The following is a 25,688-nucleotide window of genomic DNA, read 5'->3' as shown; positions in this document are numbered from 1 at the left end:
GGACCAGAAACTGAGGAACATGAATCTAAACGAATCTAGGTAATTCTGTCTTGAAAGGAGTTTTTTATCTCAGGTTAATTTTCTGAATGTGTATTCAGGCTCTAGCCAAAGGAACAAAGAAACAGCAGACTAGTAAAGTAAATTAGATTAAATGCTAAACACAATCTGAATTTTACACACTGTGATGCAATACTAACTCAGATAGGTTCCACATTAATTAACCTAATAGGTAATTTTATTTAGCCATGGTTCATTGAAATGCACCATTATGCAATTAAAGCTAGTACGATCTGATGCACCAAGGTGGCCATTTATTTATCTCACTTTTCTCTGTTGGAATGTATGTATTTGTAAAAGGGACCAAAGAGTTCTGTTCCCTAGGAGGTTAGCTTTTAAAAGACCAAAATTTAAAAAGAATTTTTTTCCTATACCTTGTAAGAAAATTTATTACACATAACAGACGTGATCTTTTCATGTTGGCATCTGCAGTATTTGAAAAGTGAAAGATTAAAAAATTACATTCCAAATGCCCTTGGTGACTACTGAAGGAACTGAATTGATTAAACTGTCACTCATCATTTACTGTGTGGTTAGTGGTTCATTAGGCACAGATAGGCACAATATATCTTAGTCAAATACTTCTGTGGAGTATTTCGCTCTCAAGAAATGAAAACAAAATCAAATCAAACCTTAAGACTGCATGTAAAAGCTCATCTCAGAAAATATTCAATCCCAAACAATAGACCTTTTATGTAAGGGGGATGCTAAGATTTATTTTTCAAACTGTGAAAAACTTAAGAAGTTGCACTTACAAATTAAACATATCAGGACAAAAATTAAACAAAAGTAAAGAATGAAGTACAGAAAGTTAATGTAGGGTCGCCTGGGTGGCTCAATCAGTTAAGCGTCTGCCTTCGGCTCAGGTCATGATCCCAGGGTCCTGGGTTCCAGCCCTGCATCGGGCTCCCTGCTCCGCGAGAAGCCTGCTTCACCCTCTCCCTCTGCTCCTCCTCCCCCTGCTTGTGCACTCTCTCTCTGTCTCAAATAAATAAATAAAATCTTTTTTAAAAAAAAAAGAAAGAAAGTTAATGTAGTTGAGTAAAGCCAAGGCCCAGGGTATCCTGCTGCTGACCCGGCAGGAGGGAACAGGTGTGTGAGTGGAAACCACCGTCCCAGGATCCACACCTGAAATAAGACTTAGGAGGAAGATCAAGAAGCCCACCCACCTTAAAGTACCAATGGCATTAATGCTCCTTACGTTTCTTGCTCACATTTTAATATGCATATATCTAACTATATATTTTAGTATGTATATTTCATTATACATATATTTTCGTACATGTATATTTTAGTGTGTGTGTTTGTATGACAAATCATATGGCAGAGCTGTATTTCTGCTTTCTGGTCCAGTTACCTGAGCTAGAAACTCAGTAGTCATCTGAAACCCTTACCTTTCCTATATTACTCTCATTCCATCATCAAGGTGTCATATCCTAACTATTCCTAAATATTTCTCCATTCTGGTCTCTAACCACTTTCCCCCTCCCTCCGTTCCTTCCTTTTTCTCAGCTGCTTCTTAAACTCCGTCCTTCTAATTTACCCACAAATATCAAGGTAGGTTACTTTTGTCCACGGTAAGGTCTATGCGTCCCTTTGCCCAAATTTTGTCAACTTTGAAAGGCGGGTTTGACCTGTCAGCCCAACTAATTACTGCTTGATGACACCTTCCTTGACCTCCCCACCTCTCCTCAACTAACCACCAAGGGTAAGTTTATCACCTTCATCTCTGAGCTGCCAGTGTCCTAACTGTATATACTTGTATGATAGCTTATCCCACTGCCTTTCCCTCTGACCTTGAAAGCATGGATGGATTTTTCTTACCTCTGTAAGTGCCAGCACCTGATCTAAAGTCCAGTTCAAAATAGGCGTTTAATAAATATCCTTAAAATGAACAAATGAATGAATGAATGCATAAGTTAGTCTGAGGAATGCACATAAAAAACTGCAGTAGAGACAAGAATTTGACTTAGACCTATGATTATTATTATTATATTAAATGTAAAAAAAAAAAATCAGCTCAGCAAAATATCTAAACCAAATTTCACCAGAATATCTAAACCCTAACTTTATTTGTAAGCTACTCTGAAGGAATTCCAGCAGCCTCTATGGAAACCTCTGGTTTGGCAGTACAATTTACTTGAATGCTAAAATCTAGAGCTGGAGGAATTTTAGAGAATGCCTACGACACTGTTTCAATTTTTACATGTAAGGAAACTGTACTACATGTTTAAATGTCTTAGTTTCAGTCCCAGAACCTGAAAAGGTGATTCTGAATCCTGGGCCAGCGAGCCCTCCGTGATGCCATGCCGCCTTGCTAGTTAGAACATGTCTATTTGGTTGGTCTGTTAGATTAAAAAAAGAAGAAATAGAGATGGCAAATTGGTTCTCATTACTGATGACACAAATACTAACGAGGATGAGAATAAAACAAAATCAAATCTTCAAAATTAAGGTGCAGGCACAGAAAACAATAAAACTACCCTTAAAAACTGAAGTCTATCATCATTGCTCAGTGCTGAAAATAAGATTGTTGTGGCTGTTTAAAAATGCTTGAAAATTCAAAACCGACTCCCACAGATAATGAAGACCCCAGAGATAAAATCTTAAAACAACAGCTACGGGTTATATAGATAAGTAGGAATATTCGGACCAGGAACATCTGAGAAACTAGTCACAATTAACACAAAAATGTAAATAGGTAAGGCTGTTATTGAGGACTACGGTAAGGAAAAAAATTTTGCATTGGATAGCAAAAAACAGTATTTCTTATACTACAGAACAATACAGGAAGAGAGAAGTCCCATTTGATTAGTCATTTAAAATGCTACCAGTGAAAGCACTTCTCCAAGGAATAACTGTAGGCCACACAGGACAAGAGAAAACAAATTAATAAGCCTTGCACATCTTTAATTTCTGTTTATATGACAGCTGATGCAGAAAGGAAGTTACAAGTTTTTTCCCTGCAAATGTATTAATCCTCCTGCAAAATGTGAAATGAGGAATCAGGAAAAAAAATTGTTCATGGGTAATTCTCTTAAAGATCAAAGTAAATGACATACCAAATCTTTTTAGAGAAACCATGTCTGCGTATCAGGAAGAGAAATGACTGCTGAAACCTTCACGTAAATTACTCTATCATTCTACGGGGGAGAATTCTGAACTTCAATCTGCAGGGTGTTCAGTTACTATGTTTAGTTCCAGTCATCACATGGCAGAGCTGGACTTTGATGGACTATGGTTAAGAATCTTGGCGTGGGCACTCCTAAGATATATGACTGCACAGAGGATACGTGACAGTAAAATATTTGACAACAATCTGATATCTTAGATAATATATGGAAGACCTGAGGGCAAAGAGCTTTCCATTGGAAATCCACATTGTCCATTTTTTGGTGATGTCTGTGGGTTTCATGGAATATTCTTGATGCTGTGCCCTGGAATGTGGCTCTGCAATCTAGACCATCGGTAGCACCAGTGGGTGCTGCTTGAGGTCAAGGAGCAGGTTTTTTTCATGCTTGAACCCCTGGACATTCTGTACGGTTTTGTTGAATGAATAAAGATACTCCTATTATGTTATGCAAGGGAGATCTTTGTGGGAAGGAGGCTGCCCCTAGGACTCCAGAGGGTTTGTTTTGTTTTGTTTTGTTTTCCCCTGTGCCACCACCAACCAGCTAATGTGGGCAACATAACCAAGCACCTTCAGATTTGGCGGGTGGGAGGCAAGGGTTTAAAATGGCCAGAGAATAACAATATAACAAAAATATGAATTGATTTCACTGGGTTGCTAAAACTCTGAAACAGTTTCTAAATTAAACATGTTAGGATTAAATGACAATAGATGAAAATGTATATAGTTAAGATAATAAAGTTGTTGAATTTGTAGAGTTTATAGCAGGCTATGAATATATCCTGTTTTCAGAGGCAAACATGGTACAAGCTAGCAATCAAGGAAGAGCCACTGAATTATCAATAAGAATAGAAAAAACTTGCCAAGTGCTACAGAAAATGAAATTACGTAAACACCTCATTCTTAGAATCTACTGTCTCTATGGAAATACAGAGAAATATAAAATGCCACAGCAAACGATGAACAACTCACATGTGTATAGGAAAACAGGGAGCTACTCAGATTCGGTTCCTGGTAACGCCATGCTTCAGTTGTGGGCCCATCTGAAGGTACATATAGCCAATTCTCCAGCCCAGGACCTCAGGCATCTCATGCTGGGATAAGGGACTGAACACCACCTTCCCACCCCCTGCCTGTGTTTCCAGGCCCTGACGCACAGCCTGCCAGACCCCCAGTCCAGACCTCTCTCTTCCACTCCTGCCTTGCTTAGAGCCAGAAGGAATGAAGCTGGGGCATCCAGAGACCAGAGGAAGAGGGAGAGGCAGCTAGAGGGGTTCTGTATAGGCTGGGTTTCTAACAGGGATGGAAGAATGCTCAGATACCCCATGGGGAAAACCTGAACAAGAGGAGGCAGCAGAGAGAGAGGACCCTGAGGTCTGGTTGTCCTCCCTTTGGCCTCATTAGGGCAACAGAAGTGGAGAGCCAAGGACCAGGCTGCCAACTGTGTGGCCTCAATCCTTCAAGCCCTAACACTAAGCCCACCTCCCTGCCCTGGTTCCCAGCACTGGGCCATGGCTGCTGGGCCTGGGCTGGGTGTTCTTCAGTATTTGTAAGCATCTCAATGGAATAGTAAAGCATTTGTTGTACGAAAAAAAAAATACTAAGTGCCTGTTACAGACTGTGATTACGTTTTATTTATTTCTTTAAGATTTTTTATTTATTCATTTGAGAGAGAGAGAGTGAGCCTGAGAGACCACGGGCAGGGGGAAGGGTCAGAGGGAGAGGGAGAAGCAGACTCCCCGCTGAGAGAGGAGCCCGATATGGGGTCCGATCGCAGGACTCCGGGATCACAACCTGAGCTGAAGGCAGATGCTTAACAGACTGAGCCAGCCAGGTGCCCCTGATTTTATTTATTTTTTAATGGAATTTAGCGGCCTGCTTTTTGGCCACTAATAGGTTATTTTAGTTAAGTTTCACTTTAATTCTTTTTCTGTTTTTGTATCATTTCTTTTTATCCCCTAGTGACACCTAATAGGAATCTAAGGACGCTGCATTTGAAGAACAAAACTGAAAAAAAAAATCTAAATTTCTCAGTTATATAAAGAAGTGTCTAGAATCAAGAAAGCCATTAGTAAATTTAAGTTATATTAATTCACACAGCAGAATACCAGTAAATGAAAATGTGGCGCTTTTTTTTTTTTAAAGATTTTATTTATTTATGAGAGAGAGAATAAGAGAGAGAGAGCATATGAGAGGGGGGAGGGTCAGAGGGGAAGCAGACTTCCCATATCGGGCTCGATCCCGGGACTCCAGGATCATGACCTGAGCCGAAGGCAGTCGCTTAACCAACTGAGCCACCCAGGCGCCCTGAAAATGTGGCTCTTAATTAAAGTACACTCCAGATAATGCAGTGTCCTGAGGAATTAATTTACAAATGTCACAACAGTACAGAAGTCCCCACTTCCATCGTTCAATGAACAGTACGAAGTGGACATCCAAATCCCTTTACTAACTACAGTCACACAGTGATGCTTATACAAGCTCCCAGTTGCTCCCCGGTTACATTTCCATTCAATCATATCTTGCCTGTACCCATAAATTAACAGTCCAGCCTTTCACCTTCATTGGATTAGAAACTTTATACTGACTGGAACACTTGTTGGAAGAGTTTCACTAATTGCTTTTGCTTGTTTTAAGGGCAAGCTTATGTTGCATCCACACAGGCCATGGATCTAAAGGACTGCTTTCTGCAGCCAATTCTTTAAATTCGTGTACAATTTTTGTCTTTTTAACATCCATCACTTCACATTCTATTCCCTTTCATCACCAGCTCCTCAAAAAGCATATGGCTTTCTTTTTAAGTTTGTTTTCATGACTAAAGTTGTCATATGTCACTAACAGTTTAGTGGTAAGGATGACAAATGTCCACTGTCACACTAAGTCCTGGCAGTCAAGAGGCTCCAGCCTGCACTGTGCTGTTTGATTGGCTCCCACCCATTAGCACCTACAACTCACATCTGTGTCCAAGCAAAATCACAAATTTCTACAGGGCAAGGATCTTAGCAGTCAACTGTCCCTAGTTAAAGCCACGAATATTAAATTCTCAACAACAGTAGGACATGGGCAAAATGTGCACAGACGCCCTCTCCCTCCCCAAAGTGACCAAAGTGTGAGTTAAGGAATAAAATTTTGAACAAGGACAAAATAAATAGATGAGGAAACATCAGTGGATGAGAGAGAACTTTTTTTTAGAGGATGTGGATGAAGCTGTGGCAAATCTAGGCTGACCGCAGGCAGTTACAACTTCAAGTTATAGTCAGATTATTTATTTAGGACCACTCAGAAAAGGCTCAGCACTGGGAGATACAGGTTCTAGAAAGGGTGAAGATGAGTCTGCAACCGGAAATAGAGTGGAGACCTGGAAGTCTGCACAAAGCAAATGACCCATAGGCCTTCTCTGACCATCTTGCATCCCAACCCACCAGCAGGGCACTGAGTGTTTATTCCCTGGAGAAATTAAAAACACAAGGCCTCAAATTGAGAATAAAAGAGATCAGGGTGAGGCACAGAGCTGAGAAAAGGGAAATTAAGTGAAAAATATGTTTCCTGGCCTGTGTGACCATCAGCTCCCCTCTCCTGTCCTGCCTTGAGGATGCTGGATGCCAGGAATCAGCATGTGAGGAAGAACAAAGACTAGGCCTTCAGACACTGGCATGTATGGATCTCCCATTGAAAAGTCCAGCTTTTTGACTGAACAATATATAATAAACTTACCAGTCAACTGGTGCCCCCTACGTATACATACAGAATTATAGTGCCTCATTTATAAAAATAAATGGACAGCCAAGGAGTCCTCCCAACCCCATATTTAAGGAAAGCTTCCAACAGAACCCAGAGGAACAGGAAGTGGGCACTTATATATATGGTAATTAAAATTTTTTAAGAAAAGATGGAAAGTTTGAAGATAAAAAGTTGTAAAATAAGAGAGAAAATGTTTTTAAAAATTGTGGATTAAGTTAGGAGCTTCAATATCAAACTATTACAAATTTTCCCAAAAGTGAAAACAGAGAAGATGGAAGGAAATAAATCATTTAAAAAAATTCAAGAACTTTTCTAAGAACTATGTCTTTATATTGAAGAGAATCTACCCGGCACCAATGCAAAAACCAAAAAAACAAACAATCAAAGGACATTATCATCAAATTTTAGAATATCAGGATTAGAAGAGTCTAATATTTTCCAGAGAAAAAGTATGAGGGGGCATACAAATGACTGCGAATAAGAATAGAATCAGATTTCTCAGCAACAATAGCAGAAGCTCTAAAGAAATTAAGTAATGCATTCAAAATTCTGAGGGGGAAGAAAAACCTAATTATATTCTCAGCCAAAGTTTATCAATCATGTGTGAGAGTGGAATAAAGACATTTTCAGAAAACTAAGAATTTGAAAATTGTATCTGCAATGCATTCTTTTTGAGTATACTAAAGAAGGAAGACATGGAATCCAGGAAATAGGGAATCTGGAACCAGTAAAGGTCCAGAAGGAAAATGAATTTAACTCAGAACAGACTTTAATGAGGTGATTACTTACAGAGGTGTAAGGGAACCAATAAGACATACTAAAACACTAAGAGGCTAGCAACAGCAGGAAGCCATTACCTACCTTAGAACTAATAGCCATTATTACCCCTAGAATTAAAAAGGTCAAGTGTTAGTGGAATCTATTGACAGCTAGAGCCACAGAAGAAGGGTTTACCCACAGAAGTTATAGTCAGTCATTTCCAGAAATGTGGGCTAAAGAAAAGAATTAGGGAAGAATATTCAATCTCCTTCTTTTCCCTGTCCATTGCCTGAACCCAACTGGAAACCAGAAGCCAAGGCAGCTTGGAGGATGTACTGCATAGGGGTTAGCCATCCAGGACATAGGACAGGGAACAAATGGGTAGAGAACAGATTTGGAGAGAAACAAATAACCATCTTAGGACCTACAACAATACTAGAGGGGCAAATGGAAGTCACAACATGACAGATATTCAGCTCTGCTAACGCAAGGAATCAAAGAACTGAGAGGAAATTTTCAAAGAAAAAGTGGAGGGAGGGTGATGCCAAGAAAATTAAATGGTATAGATAGATTTGCTGATGTGTTTGAGCATTTGGAAAATATTTTTTCGTAGGTAATTGACAAATATTTTACACCTATAAATAATGAACAATAGGAACAAAGACAACTAAACTAATAAAAATCAGAGACAACCATAAAGTCTAGGAAAAGCAAAAGATTCTACAAGGAGGACACATAATCATGAATATTACTTGACTTACCATGAATAATATTTACATATTAATGTATCAAAATGTGATAGAGATTCTTTACTGGGAGCTTGGGGTGAAGGTGGAATGGGGAATGGGTGACGGAAGAAAATTAAATCTTCACCTACCATAACACCTACTTAGTAGATAATGTCTAAAATAATAAATCAATAAACAGCAATATAAACAACTTAAGACATATGGAGGTAGATACTAAAAGAGCTGGAAGTACTTGCTTCTGGTTAAGTATAGGTGAGGCAGGAGATTATGATCTTTGCTAGTATTACTGTGGTGGTGGCTATGAGTTGTTGGTTATACCTGAAATAGATTTCTGATTTGGAAACTGAAGATAAGGATAGTTAAGGGATTTGGTTAACCAAAATCACACAGGTAAGGTGTGGCAGAGACAGAACCTAATTTAGGCTTTCAATGTGTTTTCTACTACAACTTTGCCTCTCCTTTACACAGCAAACCACTGCTAGTTATGTGATTAGAGAACTGATTTCTAATTCCTACATGAGTAAATACACAAATTAACACATAAAAGGTGCTAGTGTACATCCAATGTTCTCTAAATTTGGAGGGCTTGATTTGATATTTCCAAATTAAACACACAACACATAGAAACACACAAAGGTAAGATGAGAACATTCTGGGCCAAAATTTCTCTCTAATTCTCTAGATACAAACAGTATGTTAATCTCCCTAAAACCAAATGTAGAATCGTCCATTTCTTTTATATATCTTGGAGCACCCTTGGATGCAATACTTCAATAGAAATGCAATATATTTGGGTTAGCTGATTAATATATTAAGAGCTGATAAGAAAACTATTCTCAGCATTTGTGGAGTTTTAGATTTCCTAAGGAATTTCACAATCAACCATCTCTTGCAATTCTCACAAACCAGTGAGGTAGCTGAATACACCAAGTGCTTTCTTAATATTGTGAAACTTAGTCATTGTGATTGGCTACTCAAATATTGCCCAAAAATCAGTTTGTGGGTAGCCATTTACTTTGCAACTTTGACAAAAATGGGGAAATTTTAATTTATTTTTAAAATATTTAGTAGTGAAGACTACATGTAAGGCCTCATTTTATATATTATTCAGTTAAATTATCACTTATAAATGACCGAACATACCCATTAAAAACACACATACACTGTTTCTCTCACAAACACACACTGATAGACAAACAGGGGATGTAAAAACCATAACCATGCTAAGCTTTTGATAGAGAAAGAGAACTGGTTCCTTTGCACTCCAAAGCCACTGCTAAATTCAACACTTTGCCAGCCACTCTCTGATGCCATAATAATCTAATATTCAAGAATTGCACTTTTGGAAATAATTCTTTATTAAGCAATGTAATAGAAGTTTTCTGCTAGGAATCTTGAGTTTGTAGCCAGCAGTCTTAGGTCTGAATTAAGCACTCATATGCATTAAGGCTCTTCTGATAACTAGTATTTAGCAAATTATTGTCTAGTGCTTTATGACAAAGATGGCCACATGCCACAGTTAAATCTCTGTTTTACACCTATTGCCCCAGCAGAACAACTATTAACTTTCAAAAGTATCCTGGTATGGATGCTATACTACGTGGTCTTCCTAATTTTAAGGGACTCCAGTAGTAGAAACGGGGCAGAAACTAGGTTGCCTCATGAGCTCAGCTTTCAACCACCTAGATGCCTGTCTGACTAAGCCCTGTTCTTTTATTATGTTCTATGGCATCGTCAGCAGCTACATCAACAAGTCACTTGGGTCATGTATTATTTGAGCAGCTCTCAAGAGCTCTTAAAGAGTTGTTACTTTTGACAGTGACTAATTTGAATCCTCTCTGGTCTTATGAACTGATTAATAAGAAAATGTGTAAATAATGTTGACAGACAGATGACTTTATGTAGCTCCTGAACTCAAATTCTCATTCTTCTACCATTCTTTTTTAAATTTATTTTTATTTTCTTAAAGATTTATTTGTCAGAGAGAGAGAAAGAGAAAGAGAGAGTGGTAGGGAAGGACAAAGGGAGAGGGAGAGAGAGTCTTCAGTAGACTCCACACTGAGTATGCAGCCGGATGCAGGGCTCGATCTCAGGACCCTGAGATCATGACCCTGAGATCACGTCCTGAGCCAGACACCCAACTGACTGCATCACCCAGGTGCCCCACTACCATTCTTTTTTAAATGGATTCATTCATTTTAGCAGCAGTGGTGAGTGAGTAATGTTTAAGAGTTGGGAAAATACATGCCAGCATCGATACTGGTCTCATGAAAATGCATTCAATCCAGTGATTCACATCATAAGTTTATTTCAAAGAAATTCCTCCTTTAATAAAACTATATGATACAGAACACTGACATGAGTGGAGAAAGGCAGTCCATAAACCAGCTGAGTGAGAGTGAAGGCCACCTACTTTATTCAAAGCACATAAAGGATCCAAAATGACTCAGAGCATAACCTAAACTATAAAAATGGAATTTTACCGTATTTGTGTTTTAGAATCACTTTACCAGTAAAATAAAAACCAGTTTCTTAGAAATCATCTTAAGAAGAGATTATGTAATATGGTGTAAAAAGAAAGGGCTTTGCAGTGAGTTAGCCCTAAATTTGCATGTTACCTCTGTTTACTAACTAAATGAACTTTACTATCTTATTTAGTCTCTCTGTGTTTTGTTTTCTTCCACTGTATAATGGTGCAGGATAGTAATTAAAATATATAAGATAAAAATGCATAAGAGAAACTTAGAATCCAGTTTGTGTCCAAGAAGATATCTATTATTGTTACTATTATGATTACTGTTTCTTAAGACTCCACTACTATTAATACTGTCACTCAGTTACTCAAGACAGAACCTCATATAGAACAGATTTATATTCTGGGTGGGGGCTACAGTAGAACTCATTTATGATTCTCTCTCTTAAAACAGTGGTAAACAAACTGGAGTCCTAGGAAATCTTATTTTATTACATAAATTTCCTTGGTTCAGGAGTGGTCATTAAGGATGATGGCAGAACTCCATACATTGCCAATATGTATGGTGATTAGTCTTACTTAGTAGAAATCAATGCTAAATGGCCTTATAATACTCAATAAATAGGTAATTTCTTTACTGATTTTTGCAGAATCAATTTAGAAGCAGTCATTTTTCTATATATCAAGACTGGTATGGAAATCTTTTTCTAACCATCCAGCTGCTACAATGTTAAAAAAATTAATTTTAATCTTAAATCAGAGACGTAATAGAGAAAAGAATGATTTAATATGCATCTCATTACATTTGACAGGCTTATTTATAAATGATTTGCCCCACATTTTGACAAGCATAGTTAATATGTTAATTAGCTTCTAAAAAGATGGTGAAAGGCAGAGACTTGTGCGCTCTCATTCTTCACACATTGTGTTGGGTAGGGCCACAAGGTAGGGCGTGGCCCTACCCAACACAGCGTGGCCCCCAGAAGCACTGATGTTGATGAGATACTATTATTTATTAGCTACATTAGTCACCATATGTTACAAATTAATCCCTTAAAATAATCCCAAGTGACCTTCCGCTTGAGAAAACAAATGCCCCTCTAAACATATTTCTGAGCTTCTATAAAGAAACCTAAAGCTCATTTAGAGCAATGACCTCGACAGCTAGAGCAGAACTCCCTGGCGGGGGAGGAACTACACAGATAAGCTGCTTTTCACATTGGCACTTCTCATAATGTGGTTCTCAGTCCTTCATAAGCCTTTTGGTTTTGAAGCTTAAAGATGATTTCCTACGCCTTGACTTTCAAAGAGTTATAAAATCCAAGAATTAAGAGAAGTTATACGTGAGACAATGTCCAGTTTGATTCCTCTGCTTAAATCCTCCTTCACGGAGGGAGACAAAGGTATCAAAAACCTACATTTCCTGCTGAGTTCTCGAACTGCATGTATATTTCCACACTGCCACAGTGCTGGAGACCTAGAGCAGTAAATCATCACACGGCGAGCTCTGATTTTCCATCACTTGCTGCCAACGTTAATGCATATGTGTCTTCATTAATATTTTTATTGCCTGTGGCTATTCAAACAGAAAACTGGGAAATGTAACACTGTGCAGGGATCGTTAGTTTTTAGTTACTACCCTACTGCCCCAGGATGGTAAATGAACTGTAAAAATAGCCTGAACCCACTACCACCTGCCTCCCCGCTATTGTCCATGCATTCATATTTGCACTTCTCCTTGGTGCAGCTGAGCCATGACTCAATTATAGTCCCATATCTAGTTCTGTGAATACCCAGCATCGATGTCATTGATTATGCAAAAATCAGTTCCTGTGAACTTCTAACCGGAAAAATACATACATTTTCTCAGATTTATAGAATAATAACAAAATGGCTTTTAGAAAATGGCTTGGAATGAAATCAGAGTCAGAATGACAGGAATGGCATAGACAGAACTCAGATTTTAGGGCTTGAAAATGGAAAGCCAATAAGCATGGGAACTGCTCAAACACAACACATTTACTATTTGGTTTTGGCAATGAATAACCTTGGCATGCAGACAAAAGGGCATTTGGGGTCTTCTATTTTGTATCAGTTTTCCTACCTTCCACTTAAATAACAGTCTTCTTTTTATGCTTCATTATGTCTCTGTTTAAAGCAAATAGGCAGAAAGAACCTAAGCCTTCTTCAAGAGGATGAACACACACACACACACACACACGCAGACACACATTAAAGAAAAAAAGGATGGGTGGGCGGAAATCAAATACCATATATCAGAAACAGGCATATCAGCAAGTCAAAATCCATGTGGTTCTTTGTACTTTAAAGAGCACTTTTAAAGGTTTGGAAAAAATTAGCCACTAATGTATAAAAAACAGCTTCTTCTCATTATGAGTGTAGAGACTTAACTGCCAAGCACTAAGACAAAACTGTCTCCAAGTCACAAATATTTCCAAACTATGTTCTATTAGCAGAGTCCTTAACCGACCTCACTAAAAGACAACCAAGAATTTTCATACTCAAAAAATAAAAACACTCCATAACTCAAGAATATTAACTAATGATTATTTGTATAGCCAACTCTCAACTGTAAGGCAGGAAGGAAGTAGGGAATGAGAAAGGTAGTAACTGATATCCTGATAACTGACCCTTATTTCCAACCTTTTCCCCCATTATGACTAAAGATCAAAATACCTCTTTTGCCCAAGCCTCTGCTTACGCTTGGGGGAAAAAAAAAATTTAATTGTGTGAACAACCATCTTTAAAAAAAAGCCAAAAAGTGTAATGGAAAAATGAATCGGCTCAGCTTCTTAATGATAGATGGTCATCTTTATTCTCAGTGTTTTGGAATATGCATTACCTTGGTATTAGATTTATTATGAGGCATTACAAAATTTATGACAATAGATTTTAGGCTGTTTGATGACCCAGATTCTTTTATAGCTCTACTGAAAGCTACAGATCTACACCCCATAAAAATAAATATATCCATGTGTACATAAATGCTGCATATATTCTCAGTGGCTTTACAGATCCTGAAATCTTACTCCTGGTGGGGGGGGGGGAGTTTGCTGGAGCCTAAATTAAGAAAATCTACACTGTGCCCTACATCACAAGGAACTTGATTGTTTTCTTACTGTAAAATGTTTGGATCAAAAACATCAGGAAAGATGCCAGGTCTCATAACAGCCTAATTTACTAAAAGCCAAGATTACTGAGGGAAGAACAGTGAAGTAAGTACATGGCAGGAAGATGCATAACACATGCTAAAGTTTTATTGAGGTCATAAACATTGTAAGAACATGTAACTGAATTTCATATATGGGGGCATAATCATTCATGGAAGAAGATTCCTATGATAAAATAGCACAAGTGCAATGTGAATCGTTTTACTTTGAACACAACTGTGGGTCTAGAAAAGGGATTTTTCTATTAATAGAGGACATTTTCAAGTCTCTAGGAAGACTTTCCTGACTACTAAAAATAAGATTATTCCCTTACTTGATTATTTGATTTAGATCACACTGGATTGGAAACTCATTATACTTTATACTTCAAGATTTTTTTAAAAAAATTATTTATTTGAGAGAAAGAGGGAGCACAAGTGTGGGTGGGGAGAAGGGCAGAGGGAGAGAAAGAAGCAGACTCACCGCTGAGCGGGGAACCCAACACAAGAACCCTGGGATCATGACCTGAGCCAAAGGCAGACTTTTAACCAACTGAGCCACCCAGGCACTCCGGGAATTCATTATACCTTATAATTAATAATAATTATGCATTAAATCTTGTCAGTCTTTGGGCCTCCTAAACAGGTTTTTAAGTTTTGCTAAACCATCGTGTGAAACAGACTCTATTGAAATTAAACTTACTGTGATATTTTTAAAAAGTAATTGTTTTGTTTCATTTTGGATAATTTGTACCAAGTTCTCAAGAGTGTACTACACCAGGGGCGCCTGGGTGGCTCAGTTGGTTAAGCGACTGCCTTCGGCTCAGGTCACGATCCTGGAGTCCCAGGATCGAGTCCCGCATGGGGCTCCCTGCTCGGCAGGGAGTCTGCTTCTCCCTCTCCCGCTCCCCCCTCTCGTGCTCTTTCTCTCTCTCACTCTCTCTCTCATATAAATAAATAAAATCTTAAAAAAAAAAAAAAAGAGTGTACTACACCAAATTTAGTGACTAACAGTAACACCAAAATTTTCAGGCCACTTAATCTGAGCTTTGTTGTTGATTGCAACACACTTTCTCTATTTCCAACCCATACTACTGTTTGGAGATATACGCCTCCTTGTTATAAAACAGAGCTACAAATTAAGACCCTCAGGGAGAAAAATCACTGTACTGACAGAAAAATATCTCTGCCCCTGTCCATCAAGAACCATTATCAGACACCATCTGCAAGGGAGCCTCTGATTAGGGAATATTCCCAATCATGTTTTTTTTTTTTAAATCCAGCAATCCTACCACACACAGGCAAACACTCCTGCACCATTAATCTTCATTCAAACTGTTAGAATGTTTGTCTAGGCATGACCCAGACCACGCAATACAGATAAATTAGCTAGAGTAAATCTTCCATTTCTCACCACATGTCAAGGCAGGTGGAATACTCTGTCGAGCCCAGGAGGACATCTGGAGGTCTGTACCACAAGGTAACCACTTCATTGGAGTATGTGTGGCTAGGGACGGATTTTGCTCTTGCAAGACCTGTGGATTAAAGGAAACACAAAGAAGTTTAATAGGCATTAATAGAACAAGGAAATTTAAATTTGAATGCTCACAGTTTTAAAAAGGTCAAACATGACATTGTAATACAGAATCACAAATGCATTGTCAATGTTACTAGAAAGGCTGGGGAAAGTACATTGCTGTCTGTTTCAAATAATGCTAATAACCAATAGTCACTTATATTTCCTAATCAAGCATCATAAACCTGATAAAATCCCAGGAAAGTAAACAAACAATTCATAAACTATTAGACATTACACAGAAGCTTAGAAATCTCCTGGACTTCCCGAAGAATGTTTCATGGAGCCCTAGTGCTATGGGTTATAAGTAAGTATTAGGAGAAAAGATTCCAATGTCAAATGATTTTGGGAAAAGATGGTTTAAAAAGTTAAAACAGGTCTTCATACTGTGAGACTTCTTAGTGCCCTTGCTTTTTCTAATATATATTATGAATCTGAAAGAAGAAAATATGAGGTTTTTCTCAAAGGGTTGTCCCAAAACTACTTTTTCTTTCAGTGTTCTGACAAATACTTACTGGGAAATGTTCAGGAAACTCATTTGAAAATGACCTACATAAATAACTATAAAGGAATAGTTAAATTTGGAACATAGAGATGATGAGATACCGTAGAATAAATTGAAATGTTTTCTAAGAATTTTAGAAATGGAGAAAATGGTCACAGTAATATGTTAAGTGAAGGATTGCGTGCAATTTGACCTCATAACCATAAATACTTTAGCATAGAAAAAAGATTGGCAGAAACTATTTGTTTAGTGGTTAGCTCTGGAAAATGGGATTATCCAGTTTTGGGCTTTTCTGTTGTTGTTGTTGTTGTTACTTGGGGGAGGGGGTGGGCAGAGGAAGAAGGAGAGAGGGAGTCTTAAGCAGGCTCCACACCCAGCGTGAACACGATATAAGGTTTGATCTCATGACGCTGAGATCATGACCTGAGCCAAAATCAAAACTTGGATGCCTAACTGACTGAGCCACCTCAGTGCCCCCCCAGTTTTTTTTCTTTACTTAATACATTTTTCAAGGTTTTTTTCCTAAGTTTTCTACAATGAATATATAATTCCTTTTAAAAAATCACAAAATCTGTAGATGTTCTTTTTCAAAAGAAAAAAAATCCGTGTGATAGCTTTCTATCTGGGTATGTTCATTAATAACAAGCGAAAAGTATTATTTATCACTGTGAGGCTCAAAGCACCTATAACATTTTTACAATAAATGTACCATTACATATTCCTTTTAATGTTGATTATGTATATTTTTATGTACTACTTAGGAACATGATTTTTCTCCTGTTTATTAAACACTTGATATTCCCTTTACTGTATTATATGAAAATGTTAAAATTAATAGGACAGCTGATGAGACAAATAATTTCTAGTTAATTCAGCTATGGTTACAGTAACTCAATTTTTTCTACAATTCAGTTTTTATAATAATACAATGGTATATTATAAATTGGTTAATGTTGATAAGTATTCTATATTAACATGTACAGACTATACACATACATACATATATATGGTACCCTACTTTTCTGCACATGAATGGAACAACTATTTAATAATAGATTTCCATAGTAACCTCTACTTTTCTCTACAACGTTTTAACCTACCTAAATTCAGGTAAAACTAAACAGATAGGACAATCAGGATGGTAAAGTGTTTCCAGAATTTAATAATCCCATCAAAAGATTTAGTTACAATGAACAATGAATCATGGATCACTACATCAAAAACTAATGATGTATGGTGACTTACATAACATAATAAAATAAAATTAAATAATAATAAAAAAAGATTTAGCTCCTCAAATGAGCATGTTTCTATACAGAGACCAAAGAGCTAAGTACAAGTCCTTGAAATAGGTTCTGACTCGTTCCATATGCTCTTGTCATGTGAAATGGGATGCCAAAAACATTCAGGCTGGATCCTATTGGTTTTTCTGAGGCCCTGCTGACAGAAAGCTAGGCTAGAGGAATAGGAGAATGAAAAAACTCTGAGATTTTCTTTAACAGCTTAGAAGACCAGGCTAGTTAAAGAAAACTGTGGTATTTCCAGTTTAAAGAGAGAACAAGACTTCAAAATAACCTAGAAATAGTGTAAATCTAAATAATTATGTGATTTCAGGTCAAGTATGTTTACTCTGAAAATTAGTTTGTAAAAGTGGTTAAATATGTCTGAAAAATATGAAAAGGAAAAGCTCTTTGTTTCCATTATTCTCCTCCTTCCCACACGTTTAGGTCAAGGGACTACCCAAACACCACTGATATGGGTCATATAACTTCCCAAATCAAGAGTGAAAATGAGTTTGCAATATCTAACTTTTTAACGTGCTAAGGCAGTTTCTTAAAATGGTTTGCATGTTAATGTGTCATACTGAAGAATGTTACTATATTTTTAAGACATATTCCTTTGCATCGCTTGAGAAAAACTCTTCTATCATCTCACTTCAATATAGTCAATTAAGACATTTTCTTGTGGAAGGTGTCCTATATGGTGATAAACAAAAGGCTTTCATCTTAAAAATATGTCTGTTCAGTTAAAAAGATATATAGATCCCAAATTTTTCAGGGAGGGAACAAATTATTAAAGCAATGAATCAAAAAAAGAGTATACCTTGATGTAGGAATATATAACTATATTTTTAATAAATATTTTTGGTAAAGATATTGCCATGTATTTACAGTCATGCATCAAAACATACTTACTCATGCAGAATTTATTAAACTGCATCCTCCAGCTGAAGGAAAACTGTAGGACAGGATTAATTAGCACAGCGTGTGTGAAAGCTTTCTTTCTCTGTTCCTTGTCAGTTGCTATGGTTACAGTACAGGAAGAGAGCCACACTACCTTTTAAAAAGGATGAAGTTCATGGGTTATTATCAAAACTTCTTATACTAATGTTTAGTTTGAATTAAAAGTCAAAAAGAAAAGTGAATTGCTAAACAGATGAGTACACGTTATTTGCACGCTGCTGTTTAGGCTGAGTGTGTGCATACGAAAGGGTGTGTGTTCCTATGCACATCTAAAATGGCTTACAGAACAGGGTGATCTTTGGGCGCCTGGGTGGCTCAGTTGGTTAAGCGACTGCCTTCGGCTCAGGTCATGATCCTGGAGTCCCGGGATCGAGTCCCGCATCGGGCTCCCTGCTCGGCAGGGAGTCTGCTTCTCCCTCTGACCCTCCTCCCTCTCATGCTCTCTGTCTCTCATTCTCTCTCTCTCAAATAAATAAATAAAATCTTTAAAAAAATAAAAACAAAATAAAACAAAATGGCTTACAGAACAAATCAGAGTATCCCACTTTAACAGGTTACCATTTCTAACTCATGAGAAACCCTAGAGGAGACTAAAAAATCCTGCTGTTCAAGCCCTATTGCCAATTATTCAAAGTTGGGCAACCTTGATACTAGCTAGCACAGAAGAATCTTAGATTTCCAGAAGAGTTAAGCTTCATAATTAACTTTTTACCCAATGAAAGAATTCCTTTACTTTATCTCTCTAAGATGGCGATCGAACATCGGCTGCCACCCTCAGCCTGCTTCTACCCTCTGGCAGGGGCACAAAATAAATCATTTGATAATGCTTCCAACATCTGTCCTAAACAGACTAGTTGTTTAGCATCAACCAATGCACACCCTTCAGGCCTTACCTAATAGTTCTCAAAGCTGCAGTGGGCACTGTTGGCTACTCCCCTTCTTTTAAATTTACTCCTTTGACTCCTCAGACATAGAAAAGTGAACAGGAGTGGCTTGGTCTCCTGGGATCTCCCCCCATCTGCCCCTTAACTGCTGGTTTTGTCTAGGGTTATAAAGTCAAACCAGGGCTTTCTCAAGTGTGTACAGGTAATTGTGGCTAATGCCATGTTTTAATGTCACCCAAAAGTGATTTCTCACAAGATTTGATCTCCAGCTCACATCTGTCCACAGGCTTCAGATGCGGGGCTATCCCATTCCTCCCTAGGCATAAAAATGCCCTACAGGCACTCAACAAGACCCCAACCACAAGGGCCTACAGCCACCTGCATTGTCAATACGGGAAATATGCCATGAGTCCAGGAGTAAATGCATTTCACTAGTAAACCGTTTCAGTTTCCAAAAACAGTAAAAGTTCTTATAGCTGTACACAGATATATGTTAGATTTTATATTCTGTGCACATCTAATTATTCTTTCAAATTCCAATGCATCCCTTGTGCACGCGGTAAGATTGACTGGGGACTGAGTAACCTCTAATTCTATGAAGAAAATCGCTAAACCTAGGATAGGGGTTCAAGAATGATAATTCCCATGTCTCTGCTCAATTCTTCAACCAAGGAATTGAGAAAGAACTGACAACAATGACTTGTTTCTTTCTAATTAAGTGGAATAATGGCAAAAACCAGATGAATTTGCAAAACTCAACTGAAATATGCTATAAGGAATAGGCTCCACCATTTCCCAGAGGATGTGCCACTGTTTTGTCCTTGTCAGTAGTTTTGTGTTTATATTAGAGCAACTCCCATACCTCTCTCTCAACATTCCTCATTCCCCAAACTAAACAATCAGAAAAAGAGTCTTGCTCTTAATGACAAAATCAATATTTCTAGGAGAGCAGCTCCGTTCTTCACAACTTGATTCCAAACAGACACGAAATACTTGGGTAATATTTTACCATCTAGCAGTGAGGCTGGAAAGGTGGAAAGGAAAAGACTTCTCTATTCCATGTGCCAGTCCATAGAGGAAGGGCGGAGGAAGGCTTTTATATATATATATATATATATATTTTTTTTTTTTTCTTTTCCACAGTCCTGGGAACTGGTCAGAAATGTCTTTTCTCATATAAATGTTTAATGGAGTCCTCTTCCTCCTAGAGGATTTATATTAATATCTATGATGTGCTAAAACATTCTGAAAATTCTTTACTGCTGCTCCTAGAATGTATCAATAAACAACCATCACACAAAACAAAACAAAAGTATTTTCTTCTGGTGTCCTCCAGAGTTCTGGATTCAACCTCTTCCCTTTGCACTTGGCAAATTTTCCTGGGTGACACTATTTACTCCCATGGCTTCGGTTACTCTCTACATGCTAATGATCCCAAATAAATATCTCTAGCATCAATCTTCCCCTAAAACTTTAGATTTTTATTCAAAAAAAGTCCATGTAGATCTTACATGGGTATCACAAACATTCTTCCTGCCCCCAATTCTCCAACTAATGTTCTCTCTGCCAGTGTTCTAGAACTCGCCACTAAACATCACCATCCATCCATTCACCGAAGTCAGGGGGCTTATTTCATTGAAGGCTCCTTCCATTTACAAAATTACAAAATTCAACAGATTTTACTTTATAATTTCCCTCTTTTCTTCCTCCCTAGGTCATCCTCATCTCTTGCTGGATTGTTACACTAACCTCAAGTCTGTCCATGGCAAAAGTTATCAATTTCAAAATACATTTTAGACAATAATGAACTATATTTGCTGAAATTAATTTAATTGAAAATTAAAATTTAGTTGGGATACTCTTCAATGTAAAAAATAATAAAAGACTTCAATGCCCAATCTTTCTCTAGAAGCACTATGAAAGTTGGACTTCTTCCAATCCCCTTGCCCATTTTTGCCATCATAGGAAGCAGGAAATGTGGGTATTTGAAGGTATTTTCATACATTTAATATCACATGGTATTGTTTAAAGTAGAAAAAAAAGTTTTGGGATTACAATTATAATATCCTTTTCTTTCCTTTGATGAAACATCTTTGTTTTCCTTTCTGTCCAGATTTCTATTTTAACAGAAGCTAGTCTTTGCAGGATTCCAAAAACCCTTAAGAATGTTTTGATTGGCAATTGTTAGAGTCTTTCAACTGAATAATAGTATTCTTTGAAAATAAATTCTTATAAAGTGAAATTAAGTGCAGAAGACATTTAAAGATGTTAAGGCAATATTTTATTTTGCTCTGATTTTATTTAATTATCTTTGAATTTTTAAAGTTAATAAATTATGCATAATTACTATCTATCCTAAAGGGCACAGTTTTTTTCATCTTGCATTTTAAATAACAGAAACGATGACAGTATTTTAATATAGACATTCTAAAAACAAAGAAAATTTTCAGGGATGCCTGGATGGCTCAGTTGGTTAAGCATCTGCCTTTGGCTCAGGTCATGATCTCAGGGCCGTGGGATCAAGGCATCTGACTCCCTGCTCAGTGGGGAGTCTCTCCCTCTCCCTCTGCTCCTCCCACCTGCTCATGCTCTCTCTCTCTCTCTCTCTCTCTCTCTCTCAAATAAATAAGTAAAAAAGACTCTTGACTCCGGGAAACAAACTGAGGGTTGCCGATAGGGAGGTGGATGGGGAGATGGGGTAACTGGGTGATGGGCAGTAAGGAGGGCACATGATGTGGTAAGAACTGGGTGTTATACACAACTAATGAATCATTGGACATTATATCAAAAACTAATGATGTACTATATGCTGGCTAATTGAATTTGAAAAAATCTTTAAAAAATAGAAAATATTCAAATACTTAAATTTCATATATAGGAAAATTTTATTTTCTATTTTGTATAGAAGTTAAAAACAATATACTTCTATGGGAAATACTGCTTTATTTATTTATTTTTTTTAAAGATTTTATTTATTTATTTGAGAGAGAGAGAATGAGAGAGACAGAGAGCACATGAGAGGGGGGAGGGTCAGAGGGAAAAGCAGGCTCCCTGCCGAGCAGGGAGCCCAATGGGGGACTCGATCCAGGGACTCCAGAATCAGGACCTGAGCCGAAGGCAGTCGCTTAACCAACTGAGCCACCCAGGCGCCCTGGGAAATACTGCTTTAAATGAAACTAATAGATTTGATGATGGTAAGACCAAACCGTGAGAATCCTTCGGCTGAATACCATATGAGCAATGTGCTGTTGTTATCAGAGCATTAGCCTGCATATTGAAAGACTTGTGATATGAAAAAACTAAATGCCTGATAGTGGTTCTGACATTAACTAGTTAGTTGTGTCTCCTTGGTTTAGTCACGTAAGCTTGCTCGCTATGTTATGTGTAAAATAAAAGGGCTGAGATCAGATTCCTCAAGCGCCTGTGAGCTGACTACCTGTTTTTGTAAATAAATTTTGCCGGAACACAGATACACCCATTCACTCACATATCTTCTGCGGCTATTTTTGCACTAAACAGCAGAGCTGAGTAGCTGGCAGAGACTAGAACCCATGCGCTACATTTAGTATCTGGCCCTTTAAGGAAAAGTTTTGCTGACCCGTGGGTCAGACTAAGGAAACTTTGAGCCCATCCACGTATAAAAACTCAGTGATCCTAAGAAAATATTACTAAAATTAAATGTGTGAAGATCATATAAGCTCAAATTCTTCAAAGGCCTTTAAGTAAATAATTCCACCTTAATGATCCCCTCACATCACATCCGCATTCACAGAGAATGCGAAATCATTTCTAGTAGAGTGTGACATCATTTTCACAGCTCACTGGCTTACATTTCGTTTTCTAGTTTCTGCTTCTCATTTATGAGAACCATAGTTATTATTCCAATGCCAGATGACAACACAATACAGAAAATGAATTTCATAATCTGACTAAATTGGCAATTTTGATGAATTTCCTAATCCAGGCTGATTTTTTTCTCAATTTTTATTTTATTTTTTTAAAGATTTATTTATTTATTTGAGAGAGAGAGAAAGAGGGTGCAGTGGGGAAGGGACAGAGGCAGAGGGAGAGAAAGAGTCCCAGCAGACTCCCCACTGAGCTCAGAGGCTCAATTTCATGACTCGGATCATGACCTGAGCCGAAATCAAGAGTCGGACGCTCAACCGACTGAGCCACCCAGGCGCCCCTTTTTCCCAATTTTTAAAAAAGTAGAGGTAACTACGACCCAGCAATTGCACTACTGGGTATTTACCCCAAAGATACAAATGTAGTGATCCGAAGGGGCACATGCACCCCTATGTTTACAGCAGCAATGCCCACAATAGCCAAGCTATGGAAAGTTAGATGTCCATCAACAGATGAATGGATAAAGAAGATGTGGTGTATAGATACAATGGAATATTATGCAGCCATCAAAAAAATGAAATCTTGCCATTTGCAATGATGTGGCTGGAACTAGAGGGGATTATGCTAAGCGAAATAAGTCAATCAGAGAAAGATAAGTATCATATGATCTCACTTGATAGGAGGATTTTGAGAAACAAGACAGAGGATCATAGGGGAAGGGAGGGAAAAATGAAACATGAAACCAGAGAGGGAGACAAACCATAAGAGACTCTTAATCTCAGGAAACAAACTGAGGGTTGCTGGAGGGGAGGGTGGTGGGAGGAACGGGGTGGCTGGGTGATGGACACTGGGGAGGGTATGTACTATGGTGAGCGCTGTGATTTGTGTTAAGACTGATGAATCACAGACCTGTACTCCTGAAACAAATAATACATTATATGTTAATTAAAAAATTAAAAAAAATTAGAGGTGAAACATACTAAGTTCATCATAAAAATATCAGTCTTAAATCAAGACATATTACTCAGAGCTTTTAGGCCATTTGGTTATAAATATGTATTAATATATATACCCCAAATATTCTAAGAGTGTGCACTGGTATGTGTTAAAGAAAGATTGCTGAATAATCACAACTATAGTTAGGTCAAATTACATAAAAATAATTATGATTTTATGCCAGAGGTATCCTTTGTGCTTAATAAGAAAGAAGCCAATCTATAAAGACGACATGGTCCATACGTAACATTTGAAATGACAACATATGCTCTCATTAATTTTTGAGCTTTTAAGGGAAATAAGAAATTAGAGTGAGTGTTCCTCTGGAAGGTTTATGAGAAAATCATTCCCATTTCCTTCCTAAACCACCTAAATTTTTTTTAAAGTTGGGGGAGGGGGTAGTGCAATACTTTTACCTGGTCTTACTATAGATAATACTAAAATATGAAAAATGAGTGAATATGCTAGTGCAAACCCGATGAGAATTGAACGAGCAGTTACAATCTATTAGGTTTTCAGATACATGACATCATTTAGTCATCACAACAACCTAGAAGGTAGTATGATTATTACTATGCTGATTTAACAGAATGGAAACGAATTTACCCCAGGTTACACAGTAGTAAGTGGCTAAGCCAGGATGCACACAGGCAGTGCCACTGTGTGCCCAGGAAGACTGGGGATCTGGGAACAAACGTGTTCCTGGGCTCCATCTAGCTGGAGTGGCACAGACTGGGTGACTCCCAAGTCTGGAGCGGTGGCAGGTCAGCCTGGTGGGAGAGGGAAAGCGATGGGGTGAGGACAAGAAAGAGAAATGAGGAGAAAACACAAACTGGTTTGGGGTTGCCTGGGTGGATGCTGTGTCACCCTTGATGAACTAGCCTTGAAAGCCACAAAGAGTCACTCCTTCTACCTGCTCTTAATTAGAAGCAAGTCACTAAGATCAGCCCAATATTTAAGGAGAGGGGAATTAGACCCCACCTCTTAATGGGAGGTGTTTCAAGTAATTTGCAGACTTGTTTTAAAACTACTGCATCTCGGGGCGCCTGCGTGGCTCAGTCGTTAAGCGTCTGCCTTCGGCTCAGGTCATGATCCCAGGGTCCTGGGATCGAGCCCCGCATCGGGCTCCCTGCTCAGTGGGAAATCTGCTTCTCCCTCTCCCTCTGCTCGTGCTCTCTCTCTCTCAAATAAATAAACCTTTTAAAGAAAAACACAAGCTGCTTTTACTGGAAGGAGGTTCCAAAAATAGGAAATGAGAGAAAATGATTGATGTTGTGTAGAGAGCCTCACAGAACAATCACACAACAGACCCTCAAGGAAAAGAGAAATTTGATAAGGAAGTACTTTGGAGAAATGCTCAGAAACCTTCACTTAGGGTCTAATTGCTGGGATGAGAAGAGCTCTCATCTGCTGCTTCGTTTTAAAGTGGAAAGCAGCAGAAAGCAGTAGCCCCAGAAATGGAGCAGTCAGCCAGAGACTGTGATAACTGAGAGAGGAAGAGCTAAACAGAAAGAAGAAAAGAAAAGAAAAGAAAAGAAAAGAAAAGAAAAGAAAAGAAAA

At 38.0% G+C, this 25,688-nt stretch overlaps 1 protein-coding gene across 4 annotated transcripts in view; it reads right to left on the bottom strand.

The window, feature by feature from the left end:
- The window catches only part of CDK14 (cyclin dependent kinase 14), a 548,800-nt gene that overhangs the window by 213,848 nt on the left and 309,264 nt on the right, over nt 1–25,688 (bottom strand). For all 4 annotated transcript variants that reach the window (XM_035020525.1, XM_035020522.1, XM_035020524.1 and 1 more), the window contains one exon: nt 15,493–15,613. In XM_035020525.1, the coding sequence (XP_034876416.1) occupies nt 15,493–15,613 (121 nt within the window). The remainder of the gene's footprint in view (nt 1–15,492; nt 15,614–25,688) is intronic.

The sequence above is a fragment of the Mirounga leonina genome, unplaced genomic scaffold, assembly GCF_011800145.1.
Source record: "Mirounga leonina isolate KUSES-001 unplaced genomic scaffold, KU_Mleo_1.0 Mir_174, whole genome shotgun sequence".
Taxonomy (NCBI): Eukaryota; Metazoa; Chordata; class Mammalia; order Carnivora; family Phocidae; genus Mirounga; species Mirounga leonina.
Note: the sequence above shows the minus strand (reverse complement) of the source record. Positions and strands in the feature narration are given on the sequence as shown.